This window comes from Trachemys scripta, chromosome 7 (genome assembly GCF_013100865.1).
Source record: "Trachemys scripta elegans isolate TJP31775 chromosome 7, CAS_Tse_1.0, whole genome shotgun sequence".
Taxonomy (NCBI): Eukaryota; Metazoa; Chordata; order Testudines; family Emydidae; genus Trachemys; species Trachemys scripta.
The window spans coordinates 29,773,891-29,800,193 of record NC_048304.1 but is presented as its reverse complement, the minus strand read 5'-3'; the positions used below and the strand labels follow the sequence as shown (position 1 = coordinate 29,800,193).

General features: G+C 59.8%; 2 protein-coding genes across 6 annotated transcripts in view; one reads left to right on the top strand and one right to left on the bottom strand.

Moving 5' to 3' along the window:
- The window catches only part of PC (pyruvate carboxylase), a 254,067-nt gene extending 228,133 nt beyond the window's left edge, over positions 1-25,934 (top strand). For all 4 annotated transcript variants that reach the window (XM_034776012.1, XM_034776013.1, XM_034776011.1 and 1 more), the window contains 11 exons: positions 17,293-17,437; positions 18,000-18,089; positions 19,067-19,288; positions 19,698-19,854; positions 20,124-20,364; positions 20,730-20,979; positions 21,283-21,527; positions 21,702-21,881; positions 22,081-22,332; positions 22,744-22,884; positions 23,619-25,934. In XM_034776012.1, the coding sequence (XP_034631903.1) occupies positions 17,293-17,437; positions 18,000-18,089; positions 19,067-19,288; positions 19,698-19,854; positions 20,124-20,364; positions 20,730-20,979; positions 21,283-21,527; positions 21,702-21,881; positions 22,081-22,332; positions 22,744-22,884; positions 23,619-23,867 (2,172 nt within the window). In that variant the 3' untranslated portion in view covers positions 23,868-25,934. The remainder of the gene's footprint in view (positions 1-17,292; positions 17,438-17,999; positions 18,090-19,066; positions 19,289-19,697; positions 19,855-20,123; positions 20,365-20,729; positions 20,980-21,282; positions 21,528-21,701; positions 21,882-22,080; positions 22,333-22,743; positions 22,885-23,618) is intronic.
- On the bottom strand, positions 1,795-12,142 carry LRFN4 (leucine rich repeat and fibronectin type III domain containing 4). 2 transcript variants are annotated; one of them, XM_034776015.1, is made up of 3 exons: positions 10,885-12,142; positions 5,314-6,712; positions 1,795-2,967 (listed from the first exon to the last, which is right to left on the bottom strand). In XM_034776015.1, exons 2-3 carry the CDS (start codon positions 6,690-6,692, stop codon positions 2,265-2,267), a joined length of 2,082 nt encoding a protein of 693 aa, XP_034631906.1. In that variant the 5' UTR covers positions 6,693-6,712; positions 10,885-12,142; the 3' UTR covers positions 1,795-2,264. The 2 variants fall into 2 exon arrangements, with proteins under 2 accessions (XP_034631906.1, XP_034631907.1); XM_034776016.1 differs by having other exon boundaries at positions 11,392-12,142.
- Positions 25,935-26,303: the final 369 nt, after the last annotated feature.

The following is a 26,303-nucleotide window of genomic DNA, read 5'->3' as shown; positions in this document are numbered from 1 at the left end:
CTCCCACCTCCCTACACCCCTCTATCTATCCATGCCCATACCTCCCCTACCCCAATTTCTTTACTCCTTCCCTGAGCAGCCGTCTCATCCCCAGCTCCCCTTCCATTCTGCTTCCTGCTCCCAATTTCTTCCTCAGTCAGATTCCACCCCCTGGCGGAGCCCATTTAACCCTGCTCCCCGCCCCTCCCCTGTTGTCATCAGTGCCTGGCTTTTATCTTCCCTTGTGCTCCAAAGAGCACCTGGAAGGTGGGAGAGCCAACACAGTGGCCTGGCACCCTGGGGATAGGGGTGCTCTGAGTGTGGGGGGTTTCTGAGTGCAGGTGACTGCTATAGGGTCTGAGGGTGTCCCATGCCGGGCACCACTCCTATGCTGGGCAATGGCACCGGTGCTACAGGCCCAGACCCAAGGCCCGAGCTCCTGGAGTCAGGTGATTGTGGTAGGGTCACCGCTCCCAGGCGTTGTTGAGGAGAAGAGGTGACCCAGGTGTGACCAGTGCCTGCCTGAGTCTGCTGAGAGCCTGAGCCAATTGCTCTGAGAGGAGGAGCTACCCCGAGTGTAACCACCACAATGACACCAGCCTGAGTCTGCCGAGAGCCTGAGCTGATCGCTCTGAGGGGAGGGGCACTGTCCCGAGTGCACGTGCACCTTTGGGATCTCACGGGAGAGGGAGGAGTTAATGATCTCTCTAGGGAGGAGGGTGCATCTCTTCCACAGCAAGACGCTCTCACCTTGCCATCCCCAGCTACGCTGCGCCCAGTAAATCTTTCACTTACAAGGCTACAGGCTCTTTAATGTGGCTGTTGTTGCCGTGGTAATTCTTGATGTGTAGAAATGTCAAGGTCTGGAGCTGCAGCTCTCAGTCCAGCTCCCCACAGCCCCTCCCCCCATCCCAGCTCCCCACAATCTCATGCCCTTGCCAGGCACCCAGTGCGGGTTGGCGACCCACAACATCACACCACACACACACATGCTCAGGGCAACTCTCCCTTCTCAGGGCATGGGCTCGGGCTCCTGGCACATCGCCACGTCAGTTACACATGGTTACAGGCAGAGTTGCTGCAGCGGGCTGTTAATCCAGGGATCCCCCACCTGGTGCAGAGATGCAGCAGCCTCTGGAGTGGGGCAGAGGGGCTATTTATACCGAGCTCCCTCGCCCAGTGCTCACAAACCTATCTCGGCTGCTCTCCGTCCATTGCCAGACCTTGACCCCTCAATGACTCAGGTTTACTTATTTATTTAGGCAAATGATTTTAAAACCAAAACCAAAACATAAAATACTTGGTACCGATTCCCCGTCCAGTCTGGCACTGATTTCCTGTCCAGCCCCCAGCCCAGTACCAATTCCCCATCCAGGTGCACACTCTGTGATCCACTTTTTATTCTCCTTCGGGCCCCCTCTCCAATCCAAGGCCCATCCCCCTCTCTGATTCAGGGCCCATCCCCCATCCAGGCCCCTCTCCTATCCAGGGCCCATCCCCCATCCAGGCCCTTCTCCTATCCAGGACCCCTGGCCCATCCCCCATCCAGGCCCCTCTCTCATCCAGGGCCCATCCCCCATCCGGGCCCCTCTTCAATCCAGAGCCTACTCCTTGTCCAGGCACCCCGTCTCGGATCTGGGGCCCATTCCCTGTAAAGGACCCCCCCTTCTCCGTTCTAGTAACAGTCTCCCATCCAAGCCCACCCCCTCTCTGATCTGGTACTGATAGCCTGTCCAGGCCCCCCTTCTCTGATCCAGTACCGATTCCCCCCCTAACTCTCCTTTTCCAGTCTGTGTGTCTCACACCATATGCATCAAGGTGGGGGTGCCAGCAGGAAGAGCCAGGGGTTTCCAGACATTCCCTGCCTCTGATGTCGAGTCAAACCAGGTCCAATGGCAAAACCCAAACCCACGCTCAGCCATGTGGGGTTCTGTGTCTCGCCAACTGGGCACTCTCTCTGGGGAAAATCCAGCGTCAGAGAAGGTGCTGCTATGCTGGCCCTGGTCTGGTGGTGTCAGACCTGGGGTCACTGCGTCAGATCAGGGGTCACCGCACTGGCTCAAGTGTTGCCGGGTCGGATCAGGGTTTGCCACATTGGCTGGAGCGTCACCGGCTCAGAGAGGTGGCTACCGGGGTGGTTTGCACATTTCCATGTCCAGTCAGCTGTCACCACATCCAGTGGAGTGTCACCGTGTCAGCTCTGAGGCCCTCCTCGCCCGGCTCAGCTGTCCCCTCCCCGGCGTTCAGCCGGCTGCTCCAGTGCGGTGAGCTCTCGCCCACCTGGGTCATACCACGCTCTCCTCCAGCTCCTCCGCGCTGGCGAAAGCCCCGCCCCTCTTGCCCTCCCCCTCAGCCGCGCAGCTGGCCAGCATCCCGTGCACTGACTGGCTGCGCTTAGTCCACATGATGCTCAGCCGCTTGGCATAACCATAGCAGGCGCTGGCAGAGATCTCCCCCATGTCCAACGAGCAGCTCCGCTTGGCTTTGGAGGTCCCCAAGTCCGGCGGGTCTCCCTGGCACGCCACCACCCCCTCTGCCGTCCTGCGCTCTGGTGCCTCCTGCCGGGCGGGCTTGCCCCTCGCCCTCCGGCGCTGCGCCTTCGGCCCACGCCCCCGCTGCAGCAGCATCCCGTTGGGCACCCCCGGCTGCCCGCCGTTGGTCTGTGAGTACATGTTGGAGACTTTGGGCATGCCAGAGTGGACGCTGCCACAGATCTTATACTTCACCATCATGACCACAGTGAAAACCAGCAGGGTCACCACAATAATGCCCCCCACAATGACCGTCAGAGTGCCCCCCAGGAAGTGGGCGTGGAGCGAGTGGCAGTCTGGGTACGCCTCCTGCGTGGAGAACTGGGCACAGCCCAGCAGGCGCGTCGCAGCCAGAGAGGTGGCTGCGTCATCGAAGATGGCCAGGACGCACAGATTGTAGTCCACGCCTGGGACCAGGTGCTTCAGCACGAAGTGGTGGCTGCTGGCCGGGATGATCCTGAAAGAGAGAGATATTAGGGAGCAGAAAAGACCACTCTGAGAAGCCCCGCTGATCCCCCCCAGGCTGGGGAATGTCCCAGCCGTGCCTGCATCCAGCCCCAGATCTGCGGTTCATAAGACTCAGGACTGGAAGGAGCCTCCTGGGTCTCTGAGTCCGGTCTCTGCTATCGCAGCCAACCCAACCCTGCATGGTGGGTCCCAGGGGTCCCAGTCAGAAACGTATCCAGCCCCATCTTCAAACGAGTGGGGTGTCGTGTCTCCCCCCCCCCCCGCTCCTCCTGGGAGGCTGCTCCAGACCCTCTCTTCTCTGTTGGGCACAAATCTTCTCAGCTCCAGTCTTAGTTGATTCCCGGCCCGTTTGTCCCCATCTGTTCTTGTGCCAGCACTGTCTTTTAGCTTCAGTAGCTCTTCTGCCTCCCTGAGGTTAACCCCTCTGGTGTATTTTCAGAGAGCAGATCCCCTCTCAGCCTTCGCCTGGCCAGGCTAAACAGGCCCAGCTCTTTCCGTCTCCTCTCGTAAGATCAGTTCTCCTCTCCCCTGATCAGCCTAGGAGCCCTTCTCTGCACCGGGCCAGTTTGATTCATCTTTCTAGAACACAGGTGACCAGAACTGCACATGGTGTTCCCACTGAGCTCCTCCCAGTTCCTTGTCCAATGGCATTAATGCGTCCCTACCTCAACTGAAATCACTCGCCTGACCCAGCCTAGGACCGCTTTGGTTTTCATGGTGGCTCACAGTCATCCTGTGATGGACCAACACATTCAGCTCTTTCTCCTGCTCTGTCGTTTCTGTCCAAGCGAGGGTGTCAGGGGCCCTCACCCATGCAGCTTCAACAACAGGCCTCAAGTGACTTGTGATTTGGGGGGGTGCACACTGAGACCCCCAAAAGGGTTTCCAAACATTGCTCAGTACCTACCACTCAGGACCCTTTAAGGTGTTTCAAGATGGGCCCCCCAGAATCATTCATAAGAAAACCTAATTCTTATCCAGCACTTTTCATCCCTGGAGCTCAAACACTTTGCAAAGGACTGAGGTGCTGGGGGTGGTCATTGGCCAGGGTCAGTCAGTGGCCAAGCCAAGAATACAATACAGGAGTTCTGGGTCCCAAGTCCAGTGATGTAACCAACAGGCCACACTGCCTCTGGGGTGCAGACCCCACCTCACTTTTGAAGAGGGGACAATTCCTACGGCATGTAGATGCTTTGGAAAAGCATTCAGGTGCTGGGGAATCCACCCATCTCTGCTGTTCCAGTCCTTAATCCCCCTCCTTGTTACAAATTTGGCCTCATTTCTAGCCTCAGTTTGTCAAGATTCAGCTCCCAGCCATTGGGTCTTGATCTGCCTTTGCTGGCTGGTTTAAGAGCCCTCTGCCCTCCAAAGTCTCCTCCCCTGTAGGGGCTTCCAGATCTGGATTGAGTCACCTCTACATACAAAATAGGAGAAGGGCTTACTGTCTAAATAGGCAATGATTGAGAGCGGGAAACTGAAGCACAGAGAAGGGTGCTGTGGTAGAATCCAGGAGTCCTGGCTCCCAGTGCCCTGCCCTAACTACTAGACCACACTCCCCCCACCCCCCAGCAGTTCTGAACCCAGGTTCCCTACATCTGGCCCCACCCCCGGCATTGCTGCCCTTTTTTTGCCCCCACCCACATATGTCTAGCCCCTACTCGCATCTCTAGCCTGAACTTTAATAGTCTCAGCCTAAACCACTGGGATGGCATGGCCTTCTCCACCTCCGACTCCCATCGTCTGGCTCCCAATGGACTTGTCGTTGCCACTCCAACAAGCTCCTGGTGCTGATTTAGATCTCCTCTGGGTTGGGGCGTGGGGGCTGTTTATACAGGGATCCCTCGCCCAACACTGAGATGCAGCCACCTCTGGGTTGGGGCACAGAGCTATTTGTACAGGAGTCCCTGGCAGCTGCCTCTGGGCTTGGACACAGCACTCAGAACCCGGCAGGATTAGCAGCTGTGTGCCACACGAGCAGAGAGACTAATTCCCAGCTAAGCCCTCTCTGCTTCCCCGAAGTAGTCAGAACAACCCATAATGCAGTGTGGCCCAGCCATGCCCCCTACACTGCAGAATACCCATAATGCCATGTACTGTGGCCACTCCTCATGTTAGAGAAAATCCGTGATGCCATATGTTCCAGGCACACCCTCTTCCCTGGAGAATGCCCATAATGCAATGCACTGCAGCCACACACCCCTACTCAAGACTCTCAGTGGTCCGGTGGTGTGGCTGGGGCATGACCAAGCATGCTCTCTCTTCCCGGAGCCTCCTGTGCCATGGCATCCATCCCCACCCACTCCCCCAATCTCATCCATGCTGCGGCGCCCCCTACCTGTAGATCAGAGTGTCATCCACGGTGCAGTTGTACTGGATCTGGTACATCCAGGCAGTGTGGGCCGACTTGTCTACAGCCCAGCGCACCAAGGCCGAGTCAGCTGTCACATCGGATACCTCCACGCTCCTCTCCTCCACCCCCAAGTCACTGGTGTTGGCCGCTGTCTTGGTGGCAATGTCAGAGGAGCCCGGGTCGTGGTGTGGCACCGGGCCACTGCTCCCATTGCCCCGATGGGGCAAAGGGATAATCTTGAGGTCCACCAGGGCTGTGGACTCACCCGCTGCATTGATGGCGATGCAGGTGTAGGAGCCGTCGTCCCGGACTGTGGTTACCAGCACATCTAAGGTGCCATTGCGGAAGGAGATGGTCCGGGAGGAATTGGAGATGATCTTGTCATCCGGTGACACCCAGTGGATCACTGGCTCGGGGTCCCCGATGGCGCGGCACTTCAGGGTGGCCCGCTGGCCCTCCAGCACCCACAGCTTGTGCGTGTGGCGGGTGATGAGGGGCGGCTCGCAGGTGAACTCCTCCTCAGGCACTGACCAGAAGTAGCGGCCGGCCACATGGGGCGGCGAGGCACATGTCTCCATGTCGTCCTCCCGGGCCAGCCGCCGCAGCCACAGCAGCTCACAGTTGCAATGTAGGGGGTTGCCCCCAAAGCTCAGCACAATGGTGGCAGTGTAGGGGGTGGGACTGATGACGCCCATCTGGGAGCGGGCGAAGAGCGGGTCCGGGGGCAGGGTGTACAACCGGTTGGAGGTCATGTCCAAGCGGGACAGCTTGTAGAGCTCGGAGAATGTGCCTTCCATGATGGAGTCAATGAGGTTGTGGTCCAGGTTGAGGGTGTGCAGGTAGATCATGCCTTGGATGCCCTCCCAGGGGACGTGGCGCAGGTTGTTGTAGGACAGGTCCAGGTCCTCCAGCGTCAGCAGGAAGTCGTCAAAGGCGGCGGCCGAGATGCTCACCAGCTGGTTGTTGTTGAGGATGAGGTGCTGCAGGTTGAGCATCCCACGCAGGGCCTCCTCGCCGATCTCCATCAGCCGGTTGCTGTCCAGGTGCAGGGAACGCAGGCTCTCCAGGTCACCAAAGGCGAAGGGCCGGATGCTGTCGATGGTGTTGCGGGAGAGGGTCAAGTCCACCAGGCCGCTCATGTTGAGGAAGTCCTGGGGCTCCAGCACGCGGATGTAGTTGTCGGCCAGGCGCAGCTCCACTGTGCGCCGGTCAATGTTGGCTGGGATGAAGAGCAGGCCCTTGTTGGCACACAGGGTGCTCAGTGACTCAGAGAGGTTCTGGCACACACAGTGGAAGGGGCAGGAGGCAGCCCAGGACATCAGGGTCCCTGCCATCAGAAGCAGCACCAGCAGCAGGCAAGCCATGGTTGGTGGGTGGGCAGTGCCTGGCAGGAGAGAGGGGATCAGAGAATGGAGTGAGCCAAGAGCAGGGACATGGGGAAAGGGTGGTCTAGGGGTATAGGCAGCTTGGGGCATGGGGCTACACCACCGCCCAGTGCCTCATACCATAGCCCCACCCTGTATGGAAGCCCCACCTCCATGCCATAGCCACACCCCTGCACTGTAGCCCCAACTCCATACCACAGCCATGCCCCAGCATCAGGGCTCCACACCAGGGCGGTACCCTCAGTATCAGATACCTGCCTGCCACACTGTGGCCACACCCCTCTGCTATAGCACCCCCCACATCATAGCCACATCCCTTCACCAGGGCTGTATCCCCTGCACCATAATCCTGCTCCAAACACTGTCTATAGCCTAACCACCACATACCATGGCCCTCTCCTGCACTGCAGCCCCACCCCCTATAGCCCCCAATCCTGCACTGTAGCTCCTCTCACAAACAGTGGGCCCAACCCTGCAGTGTGGCCTGGCCCCATTTATAGTGACAGCTACACAGAGAGGATGGGTTGTCAGCAGACCCCCTAGTAACTGGGATGTGGCTGCTTAGGGTGGGCGGAACTGATAGGACCCCCAGAGCAGTGGGGATGGGAGCGAACACCCCACTGAGATCAGGTCTGCTCCCTTGTTTTGGAGACATCGGCTCAGGCTATCTGCAGGCTCAGGCAGGTATGGCTGGATCAGCTACACCTGGGTTTTGTTTTCCAATTTTTCTCCCCAACCACAAGGATGAGAAATGGAAGCTTCAATTCTAGTACAGTCCCATGACTCCAGGAGCTGGGGCAATAAGTGCTTAGGAACTAATCCAGGGCCTATGGTCTCTGTTGTGGCCTATAGAGCTCTGTGGTTCTGTTCTTTGCACGCGGAAGGGAGTGAGGTCTGGCGGCTTAGAGCAGGAGGAGCTGGGAGTCATCAGCGCTGAGTTCTATCCCAGACCCGGGAGTGGAGGGGGTCTCCCCCACTGCTGGGAACCCTTCCCCACCTCTAGCCTGCACTCCCCATGCCAGCCGTCTCCCCCACGACTTGGATCCCTCCCAGATTCCCCCCTCCATCTGTGCTCCCCACGTCACCTCCTTCCCTCGCTGGCAGGGTCCCTCCCCAGTCCCTCCGGGCCTGTGTTCTCTATGCCACTCACCTTCCCCCCCATAATCCTGCTGCCTTCACCACCGCCCAGTGCCGCAGACAGGGAACCAGCCAGGTCGATAGTTCAGCCACTGAATTTTTAAAGAGTTACCTGGTTCCTACATCCGTCCCAGAGCCCAGCATCCTCCCCACTGGACACACTGCTGCATTAGCTTACCCCCCGCCTCCGGGCAAGGCAATTGGGAGGGGTGAAGTGAGATGAGGGCTGAAGGGGATGAACTGGTTTTCTGGACAGCAGATATGGCTGCTATTCCTGAAGGGAGCCAGAAATCCTGTCTCCCAGCATTCTCCCCACCCCCTCTAGCCACTAGACAGACACTTCTCCCCTCCCAGATCTGGGGATAGAAGCCAGGAGTCCTAACAGGCCGTGGCCCAAAGAACTTACATTCTACGTACAGTGGTTAGATCAGGGGGGCTGGGAATCAGCTTTAGGAGGGGCAGTGGGGCATAGGGGGGTAACGCGGAGGTGATTGGGAGCCCGCCAGCACTCCATTTCCTGTGCAACACCCTGCAGGGTAGTGCCAAGGGAAGTTATTGATTTAATAAGCGCCAGCATTCAGGTTGCCCTGATAACGCCAGTGACACGGGCACATGATTGGCAGGGGTGGGGGAGGGGGGGTCAGGCAGGATCATCTTTCTCCAGGGCCCTGGTGCATGGATGGAGTCGCTCCAGGCTGCTTGGCTAACTATGGCGGGGGGGGTCTAGGATGCAGCAGTGTGCAGGGAGAACAATCTCCGAGCTGCCTTAGAGGGACATGAAGAGCTCTGTGTAGCTTGAGAGCTTCTCTCTCCCCAACAGAGCTGGCCTAATAAAAGATGTTACCTCACCCACCTTGTCTTTTTAGAGGGATCATGTCAGGGCTTCAGATAACCACTAGGTAAAACAGAAATAGCCATTTTCCCTCCCCTCCCCCTTTCTCTGAGCACCCCTCCCATCACCCCACTTTCTGCCAACTCCACATGCCCCCCCATACCCCTGCATATGCCCCCAGAAACAGATCTCTCAGATAATCAAAGTGGAGTTCCTACCACAGATGCTGGGAAAGGAGGGGTTTGGGGGTCAGGACTCCTGGGCTCCCTCCCCAGCTCTGCGAGGGAGTGTGGTGTAGCTCTAAGAACAGGAGACTGGGAGTCAGGACTCCTGGGTCCCTCCATTTCACTCAGCTCCAACAATGGAAGAGACTAGTCAGTTTCTCTTTGCATTTCTAGTCAATTTCGCTCTTGCCTATGGCCCTGGCTGGATCATAGAGGCTGCAAGGGGAAGGGCTGGATAAACATATTCATAATCCTGTTTCCAATGCATTTGAAGAAAGGCAGGGAAGAGATTTCTGGCACTGTTTGTATTGTGTTTAAGAGGAAATCTGTGGCAAAAGAGACCTGAAAGCGTGTCTAAGGGGCACCCCCATGAAGAGAATTATTGGTGTCAAAGCAGCCACACAAGTGTCACTCCAGAATTTGCTGGGCCGGCAGATCCCTGAGTAATTCCCAAAGCAGGAGTGAGAATTACTCTCCCCATTTTGCAAAGGGGAAACTGAGGCACAGAGAGACAAAGGGACTTGCCCAAGGTCAGTGGCAGAGCCAGGAATAGAACCCAGGAGTCCCGAATCCTAACCTGATTTTGTTCCAAGCGCTATTCCCAGCTCTGGGAGGGGAGTAGGTTCTAGTGGTTAGAGCAGGGAGGGCTGGGAGCCCGGACTCCTCGATTCTATTTGCCCCAGAACCCTCATGGCCCTTCCAAAGGGAGGCACAGTTGTCACCGTCTTTGCTCTCCTGCTGGTACATAGGCTCAGGCAGAGCCAGCAGAAGCATAAGGGGTGGGGAGCTGTACCTGCACCCAGGTCAGAGGGCTCAAAGACCGACTGGAGGCCTGGCTGGGAGAATATACCCAGGGAGCAGGCTTCCGATGGAGGCTAGTGGGTTCCAGTTTGGCAACCAGGACTCCTGAGTTCTATTCCTGGCTCTGGGAATGAGGGAAGGCGAGAAACACTTGCTCTGTCAGTGCCTATTTATTTCTGGGGGTCCTGTGTGTGTGGAGGAGCTGGGGTTTTGGTGTGTGCTCACGGCTCTGCACGTGTTGCCAGGTGCACCCTTCTGAGTGTCTGCATGCTTATCTGGGTGCACTTATGCATGTGCGTAGGCGTGGGCACAATTGTGTGTGTGTGTGCAAGCCATTGGGGGAGAGTGGTATGTCTGCCCATGTCTCCCCCAGGCACCCACAGCTCTGTGCCAAACTGCTCCTCCCGGTGACAGGTGGGTGAGGGGAGCTGTGCCCAGCTCTGCTATGGGTGGGATGTCGTTCTTTGGAAGGATGGGGTCACTACAACCAGCTGCCCCCTTCCCTGGTGGCCTCTGACTGGGACGGGCGGCAGGAAAATGGCAGGTCACTGCTTCCTTCCACCCCCCTCAGAACTCCTCCCCCATACCCAGCCCACCCACAGGCTCTGTCCTTAGCCAGGAAGGGGCCAGCAGCCCAGAGATTGGGAGTGGATCTCTGCTATTCCTCCCCTCCCCTGCACACACCCCTCTGGTGCCCTTCAACCAGAGCTTTGACAGTTAATGAGACACATTCAGCCCCTCAGCTCCTGCCTTGCTCCCCCAGCGCCCCAGCCCCCACCCCCTCCAGCCCCCCAGCTCCTGCCTAGCTCCCCCATCGCCTCCTCCAGCCCCCCAGCTCCTGCCTAGCTCCCGCACAGCCCCAGTCCAGCCCCCTATCCCCTGCCTAGCTTCCCTCCTGCTCCCTCGCAGCCTCTCTGCAGACCCCCAGGTTCCCCTCCAGCTCGGATGCAGCCCCTCCAGGTTCCTCCAGTCCAGCCCGCAGCCACTCATTCTCCAGGCCTTTCAGCTCCCCTCTGGCCCCCACGTCCCTGATCCACCCCTCCCTCAGCCCCGTTTCAGGCCCCCACACGCCCTCCCCAAGCCCTGATCCAGACCCCCCCCTGCCCCCCATCTCCGATCCAGACCCCCCTCATCAGACGCCTCCCCTCGCCCCATGCGCAGCGGCCGATGCTTTTACCTTGCGCTCTGTCTCTAGGGGGGGCCACGTCTCCCGTCTCCGGGCCCCCCACCCGCGCCCTGGCTCATCCCCGGGACTGCGATTCCCCCCACGCCGCCTCCGCGCGTCCTTGCGGGGCTGCTCACGCCCGGGGACCGGGGTCACCCCGGCCGAAGGGGCCCCCCATCCCAGCCGTCCCCCTGCCCCGGGGGGCCAGCAGGCCCCTCTCTCCCCCGGCGGCTCCTTTCCGCTGCGGCGCGGCTTAACTTGTGCCTGGCTGGCGGTGGCATGAACGGGATACGCGTGTGCGGCTAGATCCGAGCGCCCTCCACGGCTAGCAGCCCCCTGCAGCACCAGCACAGACACCCCCCACCCCCCGCATCGCCGGACGCCTGGGTTCTCTCCGCCGGCGGCGTGGGGGATGCAATCGATATTGTCCAATCCGGTTATATATCCGGGGGGGGGCGGGCATGTACACTCTGGGGGCACCTCCTGTGCCCCCCGCCCGGACGCCTGGGTTCTATCCACCTGGGGTGCAATCCGTGTTGTCCAGTCCAGTTATCGCTCCAGGCAGGGGGTTACATACACTCCCTAGGGCACCCCCTCCGCTCCCCGGACGCCTGGGTTCTGTTCCCCGTCAAAGGGTGGGGGGTGCAATCCGTTTTCAATCCAGTATCCGGGCGAGAGCTAGATCCACTCTGGAGGACTCGCCGGATGCCTGGGTTCTATCCGCCGGGGGTTGGGTGCAGTCCGTGCTGTCTAATCAAGTTATACATCCGGGAAGGGGGGATGGTCACCCCCAACACTGAGCCTCCGGTCGCCTGGGTTATCCACGGGGGGTCATCTGACATCTCCAGGCAATGGGTATGCAGCCTCCCGGATGCCTGGGTCCCATCCGCTGTAACATTCAGGGGTGCGATCCCTTTATAGCTCGGTCCCAGGCAGGGGACAGCACCCCCCCTCCCGCGTCTCTGTCTCCCGGACTCCTGGGTTCTATCCCCTGGCCCATCCCCTCCCCACACCTGCGTTCCCTGCCCGCCTTGGGTCCGATTCTGGGGCGCACGGGTCCGCTGGGAGTGGAGGGGTATCGGCTGCCCCCCCCTCCGCCCGCCGCTTCCTGGCGCCGAGCCCCAAACCCCAGCGCCGAGGCCCTCCCCCCCGCAGACGGCGGCGGGAGGTGGGAACCGCGCGCGCCCCCCGTCCCTGCCCGGGCGCCGGAGCTGTGCCGCGGGGTGGGGGATGGGAGAGCTGCGCGGAGCCCGCGGCCGCGAAGATCCTGCCTCCCCTCCCCGCGCGGCGCCGGCTCTGCCCTTTCCCGGGTGGGGGGAGAGTGTCGTGCATGGTCCCTCTGCACCGTGCGGGGGGGGGGGATGGTGCCTGGTTCTTTTCCAGCAGGATTGGGGGGGAATCAGCAGGTGGGGAAAGGGGTCTGGGAGTGGTGGGATAGGGCAGGTAGGGGTGAGCTGGCTCATGCGTGAGCCACATACACCAGGATGGGGAAGGTGGCAGCTGGGGGGGCAAGAGTGGGAGGGGGGTGGCAGCTGGAGCTAAAGGGGGGGAGGGTGGTGCAAGTTCCCCTTTCACTGGGGAGGTGTCAGGGGATGATGCACGGTCACCGTATACCAGGAGGGGGTCAGAAGGGAGAGGGGGGTGCAAGGCTGGCAGCTGGAGCTGCGGGAAGAGGGGGATGGGGGAGTGGAGGCTGGTGCAGGTCCCCATATATCAGGATGGGGGGGTTCAGCTGGACTTGGGGGGGGGGGAGATGGTGGTGCATGGTCCTTTTTCGCCAGGTGGGGGGATTAGGGGGCTGGTGCTGGGTCCCAGCTGCAGGTAGGGAGTGGAGTCTAATGGTTAGAGCAGGGACAAAGGGAATCAGAATCACACTTCCAATCACAAAAACAGAACCCAGGAGTCCTGGCTCCCAGCCCCTTCTACTCTAACTATTAGACCCCCGTCCCCTCTCAGAGCTGGCAATGGATGCCTGATTCCTAGCCGTGCTGTGCTCTTACCACTAGACCTTACTGCCCCCCCCCCTTCCAATGCCCTGTAATGCCCGGCTGTTTGCAGCCGCCTCAATCCCCAGTACAGGGAGCTGGGATTTCCCTCAAGGTCTGTAGCTTCCTGACTCCTGTCACAATTCACATTTCCAAGGCTGGAGTTTATGCGCTGCAGAGCCCAGGGGACCAGAGAGCCCAGCAGTTCTGTGCTCTGGACAAACTTCACAACTGCCCCCTGCAGACCTTGGGGCTGGGGTGGCAGGTGGTTAGGGGTCAGCACTGAGGGGCATTGGCAGAGCCGGGGGGGTACAAGCCCAGGGCAGGGCATTGCATTTCAGGACTGAGGGACAACTGTAGAGCTGTGCAGGGGAAGGCGCTCTCTGCCAGCCCCCCCCCCCCCCCCCCGGTGAGCGCTGGCTTATGCCAGCTGGGGCGCTGAGTCTTTCTCCTCTCTGCCAGATGCTGAACAGATGTTCACTTAGGCGAATGGGGGCAAGGTTAAGCCTGGGTGTGATGGGATTTACAGCGGGGGGGCGATGAGGGGGTTTCTGTTTAAGAGGTTTAGGATTGGGTTAGATGATACTGTAGGGGGAGGGGACACACCACTGCTCCCTACTGAGCAGAAGTGCAATCGCTCAAACTTACAGGAGTTGGAGCTAATGCTTAGAGCAGTAGTGACACGGAGTTAGGATTCCCAGGTTTTAGCCCCAGCTCGGGGAGAGGAGGGGAGTCTAATGATTAGAGGGTGGGGCCTTGGAGCTAGGACTCCTGGGTTCCATCCCCAGCTCTGGGGGCTGGTAGTCAGTATCTGCAAGAGGAGGGCTCAGAGCCCCATCGCTGAGGGACATTCACTCCTAGAGCTCTGGGGACCTGATTGAAGGGTACAGCCCTGCTATGGGGTGAGGAATTAGATGGGAACTGAGGGGGTAGCTCCCTCTCTGAAACCTCCTTCACCCAAGAGCCTTCTGCTCCAAGGCCCTTCTCCCTGCACCTAGCTTATGTTCTTCCTTCATTAGCTGCTGAGTGCCCTGATTGATTAATTAATGAGGAAATGCAGCAAGAGTAGAGGGTGGGAAGGAACTTAGACTGCTCCTACTGCGGGACTGGCTGGGTAAGGGGGGGGGGGGGTTAGGAAATTGGGGATGGGCCTTTCCCCTGTAGGGAGCGCTGGCTATGATGCAGCCCCAGGGCGGAGGGATAGGCTGGCTGGGAGGGCAGGGAATGGGGACGGATCCCTGTATAAACAGCCCCCACATCCTCTGCTTTGGTCCCTTCTGCCCTTCTAAGCCAGCTTCACCCCTCTAAGCCCCCCTGTCCTTCCGTGAGGCACAGCCTCCTGCTACCCCCCACCAAGAGCTCTGGGGAAGGGAACCGTAGTAAAGCTAATATAGGGCTAGGATTACATTTGCCGAGCTGGGCCCACTCTGGGGCTGCTAATGAGCCATTAGTGGGATACAGAATCTCACCCAGGAGCCCTGGGTTTGGCACCTCCTTAACTGACTGGCCGGGGAGGTTATTCTGTACTGGGCTAGCTTGATTATCACTTCAAAAGTTTTTTTTCTCTTAATTAATTGGCCTCTCAGAGTTGGTAAGACAACTCCCACCTGTTTATGCTCTCTGTATGTGTGTATATATATCTCCTCAATATATGTTCCATTCTATATGCATCCGAAGAAGTGGGCTGTAGTCCACGAAAGCTTATGCTCTAATAAATTTGTTAGTCTCTAAGGTGCCACAAGTACTCCTGTTCTTCTTTTAACCAGAATCGTGGAAGGGAATGATGTCTGTCCTATCACCATCTCTGGGAGAGGAGTGGGGTCTAGTGGGTTGGAGGGAGCGGGGGCTGAGAATCCAGGTCTTCTGGGGTCTATCCCCCTGCTCTAGGAGGGAAATGGGTCTCTAGCAGGTTAGAGCGGGGGGCGGGGGCGGCAGGGCTGGGAGTTTGGACTCCTGGGTTCTATCCCTACTTCCCAGCAGCTCCTAGTGCAGCAGGCATTATTTGAAGTGTGTATTAGCTGTCCTGCTGCCCTCTGCTGGAGTGAATCAGCCCTGCTCTGTGTATGTGACAGAACCCAGCTCTGCTTTTTCGCCTTGGGTTTCTTTTGAGTTCATGGTTTTTCCATCTCCCGTTGAAAAACTACAGCAAGGTTGCCCTGAGGTAGTGAGTCAGGGAGAGAGTGGGGAACAGAGCCCAGGAGGCTGGTCTCCTGGAAATCAGGTGCTGGGTACAGGTAAGGTAGCAGCAGTGGGGGAGCCCAGCTGCAGACAGCATCATTTGGGCCTTAACACACGAGTGAACAGAAGAAGTGCAGCATCTCTCGATGCAGGCAGAGGAGTGGGCATGCGGGTACTGAAAGGAGGGCACAGCGCCCATATCCCCATCCCTGGGTGATGGCACTGAGCAGGGCGATCAGTTCTCAGCAGGATAATTATCCCTGATGAAGGCCTTTCCCCTGGGATCAGGAACCCTTTAGCTTCTCAACGTGCAGCGCCAGGCGCCAGGATTGCTGGCCATGGCCAGAGGGGGCTGTTTCAGGGCCTCAGCAGCACATTAAATGATGGAGTTGTTAGGAGAGGAGGGGTTTGCTCACAGAGGGCTCGTTGTGGTTTTCGCAGGTCAGGTCAGGGTCGCCATGGCAGAGTGGGAAATGGGAGGTGCAGGGAGAGGACAAGGTGGGCTCAGGGTCATGCAGCAGAGATGGGGATGGAGTCCTAGTTCCCACCCCCACCCCCTGCTCAACCATTAGACCCTTCTTCTCTTGCAGAGCCAGCGAACCAAGGTGCCCTGATCCCATTCCCTAACCGCATCCCCTGAACTAACCCACTAGACCTCCCCTCCCTTCCAAGAGCTGGGGATAGGACCTCAGTTTCCCCTTCTGTGTAAGGGGGTGTGTGAGAGAGGCACTGCCCTCTTCTGGCTAGATTCAGTCCTGCATCTTTTACTGTTTCCAGCCTATGCTGTGGTTGTGTGCCTGTGAGAGCCAGAGCGCTTTCACCTTGACCTCAAGGCTAGGCTCCTGGGGAGTCTAGCATGCCCTGCCCCAGTGTTTATGGGGCTGGAGAGCCCAGTGTAGCTGCTGACCCCTGAGCCCCACTCTGCAATACCCAGATTCCCCCATTGCACCCCTGTGCTCTGCCCTTCCCCAAGCAGCAACTGTTCTGTCCAGCCCATGAGACACAGTCCAGCTCCCCAGAGTCTAATCCCTCTTGACAGCTCTGACAACGCTCAGGGGGGCTCAGCTTACTCCAGCCTTTCCCATCCAGCAGCCAGTCCTCATTCTCCCCTTCAATGCACAAGCTGCCCCTCCCCATCCCTTGGACACAAGCAGCTGGACAGCTGTGCTGCTGGGAATAGAACCCAGGCATCCTGACTTCCATCACCCATGACCCCCCACCGATCTAACCATTAGACACCACTCCTCTCCCAGGGCCAGGGATAGAACCGAGGAGTCCTGGTTCCCTTCCTCCTCTCCCCCCATATTTCTAACCACTAACCTCCCAGAGCAGAGGACAGAACCCAGGAGTCCCGATTCTCAGCACCCTCTGCTCTAACCCACCAGACCATGCCACCATTGTCACATCTTGTACTAGATGGGCCTTGATCTGTCATTAGATTTGTTAGCAGTATTTGCAGCGCGATGAGAGCTGATTGGCTGGGAGCAGAGAGAACTGAATTAAATCATAGGACTGGAAGGGACCTTGAGACGTCATCTAGTCCAGTCCCCTGCACTCAAGGCAGGACTAAGTATTATCTAGACCATCCCTGACAGGTGTTTGTCTAATCTGCTCTTAAAAATCCCCAATGATGGAGATTCCACAACCTCCCTAGGCAATTTATTCCAGTGTTTAACCACCCTGACAGTTAGGAAGTTTTTCCTAATGTCCAACCTAAACCTCCCTTGCTGCAGTTTAAGCCCATTGCTTCTTGTCCTATCTCAGAGATTAAGGAGAACAATTTTTCTCCCCCCTCCTTGTAACGTATTTGATTCAAAGAGAGTAAGAGGCTCTACTAATCAGCTACTTCTCCTCGGAGCGCCTCTCCCGGGGTCCATCACCCTGGCAGCAGGCCAGGACATAATCCCTTGGGGAAGGAAGGCGGCTGACTCGGTAAAACTTGGGGCAGCTGTCAGCAATCAACTCAGGCTCCCTGCAGACTCAGGCAGCATCACTATGTCAGTAACAATCGGGGCAACTCCCTCCCTCTCAGAGCCTCAGGCCTGGTCTGCACCGAAAACGTAGGGAGGGGTGACAAAATTCACACCCTGGGGCCAACCAAAGCCCCAGCATAGACAGTGCTAGGTCTCATCTTCTCCATCCTAGCATCCAGCTCTGGGCCCGGGCTTGCTGGGGCCAGGAGGGGAAGGGTTAATGCCTGGATTTAACCCACTGGATGCCAGAGCTGTGCTGATAGCCTGTTACTGTTTGTTCCCAGACCAACATCCCCTTCCTGCAAAACGTGCTGAGCAATGACCAGTTCCTGCGGGGCACGGTAGACACACAGTTCATCGACGAGAACCCTGAGCTCTTCAATCTGCGCCCGGTCCAGAACAGGGCCCAGAAGCTGCTACGTTATCTGGGTACGGGCCCCGAGCTGGGACCACAGGCTCAGACCAATGGGTGGGCTCCCCAGCCAGACCCGAGCAGGGTCCCATTCCAGTACTGCGGGGTCAGGCCCAAGGTATGGGGGTCCCCGTCTTGTACCACAGGGCCATGGGCTAGATCTGTGGGGTCAGAGCCATGGGTGGGATCCCAGGCTGGTATCATGAGGTTTGGCCCCAGGGGCAGGATCCCCAACCAGCACTGCGGGGTAGGCCCAGAAGGCAGGAGCCCCCCAGAAGGCAGGATCCTCAGCTGGTGCTGTGGGTTGGGGCCATCTGTGGGTTGTCAGGGGGTGGAGTCCCCATCCAGTACCACAGGTCAGGGCCATGGGTATGATGTCCATCCTGTACTGCGGCCTCAGGCTCAGGCCTGGGATCACCAGCTGGTTCTGTAGCAGAAGGGCCATGGGTGGGTTCGCTGGCTGGTACGGTGGGGTGGGCCCCGGGTCGAGATCCCCAGCTGGTACAGCGGGAGGCGGGATACCTGGCCCAGGCTGTGTTCCATGCGCTGTGCCCTCTAACTGTGACATTCTCTCTCCAGGCCACGTGATGGTCAACGGCCCCATCACGCCCATCCCTGTCAAGGCCCGCCCATCTCCCATTGATCCAGTCGTGCCCACTGTGCCTTTGGGTGAGTCCCCTCCTCTCCTGCCCCACCCCCGGCACCTCCCACACACTGGGTCTGCAGCCCACGGGCCCCTCCCCCGCACGATGGCCCCATTCTGTTCCCCATGGATGGAGTAAGGGGGAGCAGGATGCCTGGGTTCCCTGTGCCATGTGCCCTCCCTTCCGCCCTTGTGGCTGGACTCCACTTCCTCCCCCGCTCCCAGGAGTCAGGGCCTTTCTCTGCCCTGTTCTTCCCTTCGGAGGGCAGTGGGGCCTAGTGGGTTGGCGGGGGGAGGGCTGGGAGTCAGCGCTCCCAGTTCGGTGACTGCTGTGCTGTATTCTCCAGGCTGCTCCCTGGCCCGGGGAGGGAGCACTTAGGGGTCTATCAGCTCAAAACGGATTTAACAGGCTGCTCGGGAGAACCTTAATGAGATGTAAGCCACCGTTGTTCATTCTCTTAATGCCTGGTTCAGGCTGAGGATTAGCGGCTGACAAAGAAATAAACTGTGCTAATAACCCGACGGGGCTGCCATCCTGGCTAATTAAAGCCAGCCCTGCGCATCGGTCACACACGCGCTGGGAACCTCAGGCCCACAGCTCAGCTGTCCGATCCATTTCATGGAGCTGGTCCCAGGCAAGCTGGAGACAGAAAAGATTTACCAGGCGTCAGCCTCACAGAGCACGTCATATACAGGGATCCCCATCCCGGTGCTGAGATGCAGCCGCCTCTGGGGTGGGGTGCAAGGGCTGTTTATACAGGGACCCCTCTCCTGGCGCCCTCTAGCATTATGCTGGGGTCAGTCCCTGACTGTGAGTAAGGGAGAGCGCCCCCTATTGCGTCCCCACCCCACTGCTTGCAGCACAGCACCCCCTAGTGCCAGCAGTGCTGAGTATAAGTGACTCCTCCCAGGCTAAGTAACGACACCCTGGGGGGCTGCAGGGAGCGGTGTAGGGGGTCTCTCTGGAACCCTACAGCAATGGAATCTGCCCCCCACTTTTCAGGTGACCCCCCTACTGGCTTCCGAGATATCCTGCTCCGGGAGGGTCCCCAGGGCTTTGCCAAGGCTGTGCGGCAGCACCCTGGGCTGCTGCTCATGGACACGACCTTCCGGGATGCTCACCAGTCCCTGCTAGCCACCCGTGTCCGCACACATGACCTCAAGAAGATCTCGCCCTTCGTGGCCCACAACTTCAACAATCTCTTCAGCATTGAGAACTGGGGAGGTAAGAGCAGGACACGGGGCCTTTCCCCTCTAGGGGCTGCTGGCTCTGATCCGGCCCTAGGGCAGGGGGACTGGTTGGCTCAAGGGCCCAGCAGGGAATGAACATGGGGCCTTTCCTCTCTAGGGGGCGCTGGCTCTGATTGAGCCCTAGGGCAAGGGGACTGGTTGGCTCAAGGGCCCAGCAGGGAATGGACCTGGGACTTTTCCACTCTAGGGGGCACTGGTTCTGATCCAGCCCCAGGGTGGGGAACTGGCTGTCCCCGGGGGGGGGAATGGGACACACGCCTTTCCCCTCTAGGGAACACCCACCATGGGATTGGGGTGGGGGGCAGGGCAGAGGGGAGAACTTGTGGGTAACACCGGGGGTGGGGGCAAGTCACACCTACTCACCTCTCTGCCCCGCCCCCTAGGTGCCACATTTGACGTCGCCATGCGCTTCCTGTATGAGTGCCCGTGGCAGCGGCTGCAGGAGCTCCGTGAGCTCATCCCCAACATCCCCTTCCAGATGCTGCTGCGGGGGGCCAACGCCGTGGGGTACACCAACTACCCCGACAACTCCGTCTTCAAGTGAGCCGGCGGGGCAGGCTGACAGGGCATCAGCCGGGCTGGGCGGGGGAGCTCAAGCCTGGGATAGGATTGAGGGTCAGGGCTTCAGACCCCCCAGGGGAGGGGGTGAGAAAATGGGGTGGGATTCCAGAGTCACCTGGCTGACTCACCCTGAGGCCAGACCTGTGGGGTGGGTCAGCAGGGATAACTTTACATGAGGGGGGCCTGGCACCCAGTCCCCATGGGGATCCTTCTCCCCCAGGACTCACCGGGTGACCCTGGTCCCCCAGGTTCTGTGAAGTGGCAAAGGAGAATGGCATGGACATCTTCCGTGTCTTCGACTCCCTCAATTACCTGCCCAACATGCTGCTGGGGATGGAGGCGGCGGGGCAAGCCGGGGGGGTGGTGGAGGCCGCAATCTCCTACACGGGAGACGTGGCCGACCCAACCCGCACCAAATACACGCTGGAATACTACGTCCAGCTGGCCGAGGAGCTGGTGAAAGCGGGGACGCACATCCTCTGCATCAAGGTACCTAGGGGAGCCCAGGACTGGGGTAGCCGGGGGCTGCGGGGTGGGGGCACTGGCAGCACTGGGGAGCAAAGCCTGGGGGGACCCATAGCCCAGGATATCATGGACTGAGATGCCACTCTTTGGGGGGCATCATGGCACGGGGGAGGGTGTCCGGAGCTCACTCACCCTGCCTTACTTGCCTCCCCATCCCCTCCTGCCCCAGCCTTCCCCCCTCCACTCCCACAGCCTCTGCCCACGTCTCTGCCCCCCACACACACCTAGTTCCCCCTGCACCTTCCCTGCTCCCTACCCTGTTCACCCCTCCCCACCCTCCCCCTGTTCCTGCCCCCCACGCCTACACTCAGCCCTCTCCTCCCTTGCAGGACATGGCTGGGCTGCTGAAGCCGCGCGCCTCGGAGCTGCTGGTGGGGGCGCTGCGCCAGCGCTTCCCCGAGGTACCCATCCACATCCACACCCACGACACCTCCGGGGCGGGCGTGGCCTCCATGCTCGCCTGCGCCGCCGGCGGCGCTGACATCGTCGATGTGGCCGTGGACGCCATGTCCGGCATGACCTCGCAGCCCAGCATGGGCGCCTTGGTGGCCTGCACCCGGGGCACCAGCCAGGACACAGGTACTAGCCGCAGGAGCCAGGGCCCCTGGGCTCTACGCCTGGCTCCGGGAGGGGAAGGGGATCTAGTGCTTAGAGCAGGGAGGGCGCAGAGTCAGACAAGGCATCTGTCCCGATCCAGTCTCAGAACAGCATGAGATGGGCTAGGGCAAAGAGCCAGGACGATGCGTGGCCCAGCTCTGCCCCCATGCTCTGTGGAGCCGTGGATAGTCCCAGCGCCCCGCCTCTGTCCTACCCACCAGGGTGGGCCAAGTTCGACCCCTGCAGCCCGGACGAGCCCCATTTCCTCCCTCTCCCCTGCCTCAGGCATCCAGATGGAGAAGGTGTTTGACTACAGCGAGTACTGGGAGATGGCGCGGGGCCTGTACGCCGCCTTCGACTGCACGGCCACCATGAAGTCGGGCAACGCCGACGTGTATGAGAACGAGATCCCGGGCGGCCAGTACACCAACCTGCACTTCCAGGCCCACAGCATGGGGCTGGGCAACAAGTTCAAGCAGGTCAAGAAGGCCTACGTCGAAGCCAACAAGCTGCTGGGGGATCTCATCAAGGTCAGAGCCGCCCACAGTCCTCTAGAGCCGCCAGCTCTGAACCCACCCAGGGGGCCTGGCTGGCTCGGGAGGATGGGGAATGGGACATGGGGCTTTTCCCCTCTAGGGGGCGCCAGTTCCGACTAGCCTCAGGACAGGGGCCTGCCCGCACTGACCTGTCTCCCGCCCGTGCAGGTGACGCCGTCATCGAAGATCGTGGGGGACCTGGCGCAGTTCATGGTGCAGAACAACCTGTCGCGGCAGGAGGTGGAGGCCATGGCAGACGAGCTCTCCTTCCCGCTCTCCGTGGTGGAGTTCCTGCAGGGCTACATCGGCATCCCCTACGGGGGCTTCCCTGAGCCCTTCCGCTCCAAGGTGGGGCTGGGCAATGGGTGGAGTGGGGCTGCAGGGGAATCCTGGGCATGTAGGGGACAGGGTTAGATCAGGTTCTTCTCCCTGAGCCCTTTCACTACAAGGTGAGCCATGGGGACCACGAGACGGGGTGGGGTATCCCCTCCTCTGGGCTCCCATTGCTCCAGCCCCCCAGCATGGAATCCTGACGCTCTCCCCCCAGGTGCTGAAGGACCTGCCCCGCATTGAGGGGCGCCCGGGGGCCTCGCTGCCTGCCCTGGACTTCCAGCAGCTGGAGAAGGAACTGCGCACGCGGCACCAGGAGGAGGAGATCACCCCCGAGGACGTGCTCTCGGCCGCCATGTACCCCAAGGTGTTCGACGAGTTCAAGGAGTTCACGGCCACCTTTGGCCCCGTCGAGTGCCTCAATACCCGCCTCTTCCTGGAGGGGCCCAAGATCGCTGAGGAGTTCGAGGTGTGCGAGTCAGGGTGGGAGGGACCAGACTGGGGTGGGGAGACCTGCACCCTGGGCTCTATGGCGGGACATAAGGCTCTGAGGGAGCTGGTTGGACCTGGGAGTAGGGGCCAAGGGAGCCTGAGGAGAAGTTTGAAGTGGGAGGGTTGGGGATTGTGGGGTGTAGGGTTAAGGGAGACTATCAAGGCCTATGTTTGGGGGGCCTTTGGGATCAGTGGGACACTGGGAGGAGTTCCAGGTGGGGTGGCTCCCCATTCTTGGAGTGATCAGCTCAGGCTCTCTGCAGACTCAGGAAACATCACCGTGTCAGTTACACTCAAGGCAGGCCCCTCCCCGAGAGTGATTGACTCCCAACTCTCTGCAGGTTCAGGAAGCCCTGTGGGCCTCACCACTCTCTGTCTCCCCCTGCAGGTGGAGCTGGAACGTGGAAAGACCCTGCACATCAAAGCCCTCGCTCTGGGAGACCTGAACCGGGCTGGCCAACGTGAGGTCTTCTTCGAACTCAATGGGCAGCTGCGCTCCATCCTGGTCAAGGACACACAAGCCATGAAGGTGCCAAGGGGGTAGATACTGGGCTGGAAGAGCCTCTGGGTCTGATGTTGCAGGCTGAACACACGGGTCTGGCCCGATCTAAGCCTTGTTGCATGAGATGTGTTCAGAGGTGAAAGTAAGCCGGTACGCCCCGGTACGGCATACCAGCAAGAGCCGGTGCGCTGTACCAGGGCGGCCCGGCTTCCCCAGGTGGCAATTTAAAGGGCCTGGGGCTCTCAGCAGCGGCTGGAGCCCCAGGCCCTTTAAATTGCTGCCAGAGCCCCACTGCTGGAGCCTTAGTGTAGCGGCAGCGGGGCTCCAGGGGCTATTTAAAGGGCCGGGGCGGTAGAAGCAGGGGGGTCCTGGGCCCTTTAAATAGCCCCCAGAGCCCTGGAGTAGCAGCAGAGCTCTGGGGGCTATTCAAAAGACCCAGGGCAGTAGAGGTAGGGGAGCCCTGGGCCCTTTAAATAGCTCCTGGAGCCCTGCTGCTGGAGCCCTGGGGTAGCAGCGGCAGCCGGGGGCTCCGGCAGCAGTTTAAAAGGCCCAGGGCGGTAGCACCGGAGGGGGCGGTAGCACTGGGAAGCGGGAGGCACTTACCGGTACAGGGCAGGCTGGGGCTGGCTCTGACCCCCCTATCCCTGCCCCTTCCAGGGTCCAGAGCTGGCCCCAACACAGCCCCGTACTGGTAAGTCCCTATTTCTACTTTTACCCCTGGATGTGTTGACTAACCTTGTCTCTCTGCCTCGCCCCCCCAGGAGATGCATTTCCACCCCAAGGCGCTGAAGGACATCAAGGGCCAGATTGGGGCCCCCATGCCTGGCAAGGTCATCGACATCAAGGTGGAGGAGGGGGCAAAGGTCAGCAAGGGGCAGCCCCTCTGTGTGCTCAGCGCCATGAAGATGGAGACCGTAGTCAACTCCCCCGTGGCCGGCACAGTCAAAAAGATCTATGTCAAACCGGACATGAACCTAGAGGGGGATGACCTCATCCTGGAAATCGAATAGGCCCCGCCTCCCCTCCCCCCCCCCCCGCTGCATTCTGCTTCCCCTCCCCCATTCCGGACAGAGACCTGCCCCCCAATGTGTCGGATGCAGCCGGCACACTGTCACTTTAAGGGCATGCCATGCCCACTTTTAACCCTTTGCTTGCAGGAGACGCACCAGCTTTTTTCTCTCCCCCAACCCAGTCCTGCAATCCCTATTGGAGTCCTGCTTAGCCTCAGAGTCACGCACCTTATGGGGGAAGTGCAGTTCCTTCCACCACCATCAGGGAAGCCTGTGGATCATGCAGCCTGGTGTGCAATTCCTTCTGTCGCTACCAGGGGGTGTCTGTGCACCTGTCATGGATTGACAGGGCTGTGTTATGCCCCAGTCTTTACACAGTCTTTTGGCTGTGACCCTGGTGGTGTGCCAGACCCACACTTTCCCCAGGCACCCATGTGGCCTCAGCAACTCCAGGACTGGGCCTTTGGGTGCCAACCCCCCTTCTCCCCCCGTGAGCTCCAGACAGTCCAGCTGCCATCAGACTGCTGTAGAGACTCTCCCTTCTCCGGGAGCGACGCACCCAGAGATGATCTGCAGCGAGGCCGGGCAGCCTGGCCAGGCCGATGGAGCATTGATTAGTCACCTGGGGTCCAGCGTCGCAGGGTCCTCAGGCCAGAGCCTGTGTTGGTGGGAGCCAGGACCCCAGCATGTCCTGCTGTCCTGAGACCCTGTTTTGCTCTCTGTCCCTGCTGCTTACCCCTGTTCTCCCTTTGTTTCCGGCTCCAGGTCTTTGCCCTCTGCCTCCCTGCGGAGTGCTGGAGAGAGTCCCTGCTCTCAGCTGCATTGGCCTTGCAGGGTCCTGTGGGCCCATTGGCAGGCCCTTGCCAATGCAAGGCCTTCCATTTGTGTGTCTATTGCAGTCCGGTCCAGTTCCAGCCCAGGCTGCAGGCATGTCAGACCCCGTCCTTTAGCTCCTGAGCTCATGGACACAATCAGCTCTCCCCGCCCCCCAGAGGGCAGCGATGCAAAGTGGCCAGTCTGGAGTAACCCAGATAGTTCATAACTGTACAAAGAAGTCCCACATGTATCTCAGCATCATGCAGCCTGGGGTGCAGTTCCCTCTGCCTCCATCAGGGGGTATCTGATCTCAGAGGCTAAGCATTGCCGGGGAGGTGCTGTCCCCTCCCATCCCACTTACTCTGCTGCCAATTGCATTATACCCATCAACTGCCGGGAGGTGCTGCCCCATCCAGCCCAGTTACCCCCTTGCACCATGTGGGGTGCTGTCCCCCTACGCCTCCAGCCCAGGTACCCCCCAACTCTGCGGGGCACCTTCCTCACAGGCTGCCACTGCTTTCTATGCCCCCCAATAGCTGCTGCCCCCCACTCCCGGCTCAACCATGACTCCTTTCTCCCTTGGGGCAGAACAGTGCCCCACCTGAGCTCCTGGGTCCTGCCCCTGGCTGCAGGGGGGGAGGGGCTCCTTTCCCCTGCCATGCTGTCTCAGAGGACCCCTCAGCTGAGGGGGCTCCTCGTGCTGCTTGAACCCTGGGTTAGTCTAATGCGTAATCAGGTTTCTTTTCTATTGTCTTAATTGCCAATCCCTGCCCCCAAATACGTACGCCCCTCCCCCCTTCAGAGCAGGGGGGGAATCAGGGGTATCACCAGCCATGGATTGCCCCCATCCCTGCTCCCGGCGACCCCCATCCTCGTGTCGATCTGGATGGGGCACTCTATGGGGGCACCGCATGGAGAGGTGGTGAGAGGGGGCACCCAGTGGGTAGCGACCAAAGCAATCATGCTGGGTTTTAGGGGGGGAGGGGTGTCAGATGTTTACAGGGTTGTTTGCCCAGAGCTGGGGGAGGGGGTAGATCCCTTCCCCCCCTGCCTGAGGGCATGGGAACAAACCTCACATCCGTGAGGACAGTCTGCGGTGCAGGAGCTGCCAAGCGGGATTCCGTTAGGGCCCCTCCCCAGCGCCCTCTTGGGCTGGAAGGGTCAAGGCCGTTTTGGGAAGGACTCAGTGACTTGGGGTCCCTGAGGGTCCGGCTCCAGCTGGCCAATAAAATTCATCTCACTAACCGCTCACTGCTGGCCTGGCTGAGTTTGTGACAAGACCAGAGAATTGGGGGCAGCCTGCCCCCTGCTGGAGAGACTCCGAACTGCCGCTGGTGTGGCTGCCTGTTTGTGGGGTGAACCCAGCTCAGCCGAAGCCCATCAGTTCCAACCAGCAGCCTTTTGTTGCTGGGCAGGGCTAAGGGGCACCAGCAGAGCTGGGGGGGGGTCCAGGGCTGGGATAGCAGGGGCAGCGGGTGCAGATGGCGCAGCATCGCTCTCACTTTGGCTCCAGGCTCCACGTTCAACATTCCCACCCTCCCGGCTGAAAGGCAAATCGTGGCTTACAAGTAGCTGCTATGCAAATCGAACATGCTGCTGTCAGCTCAGGCAGCGCAGCGA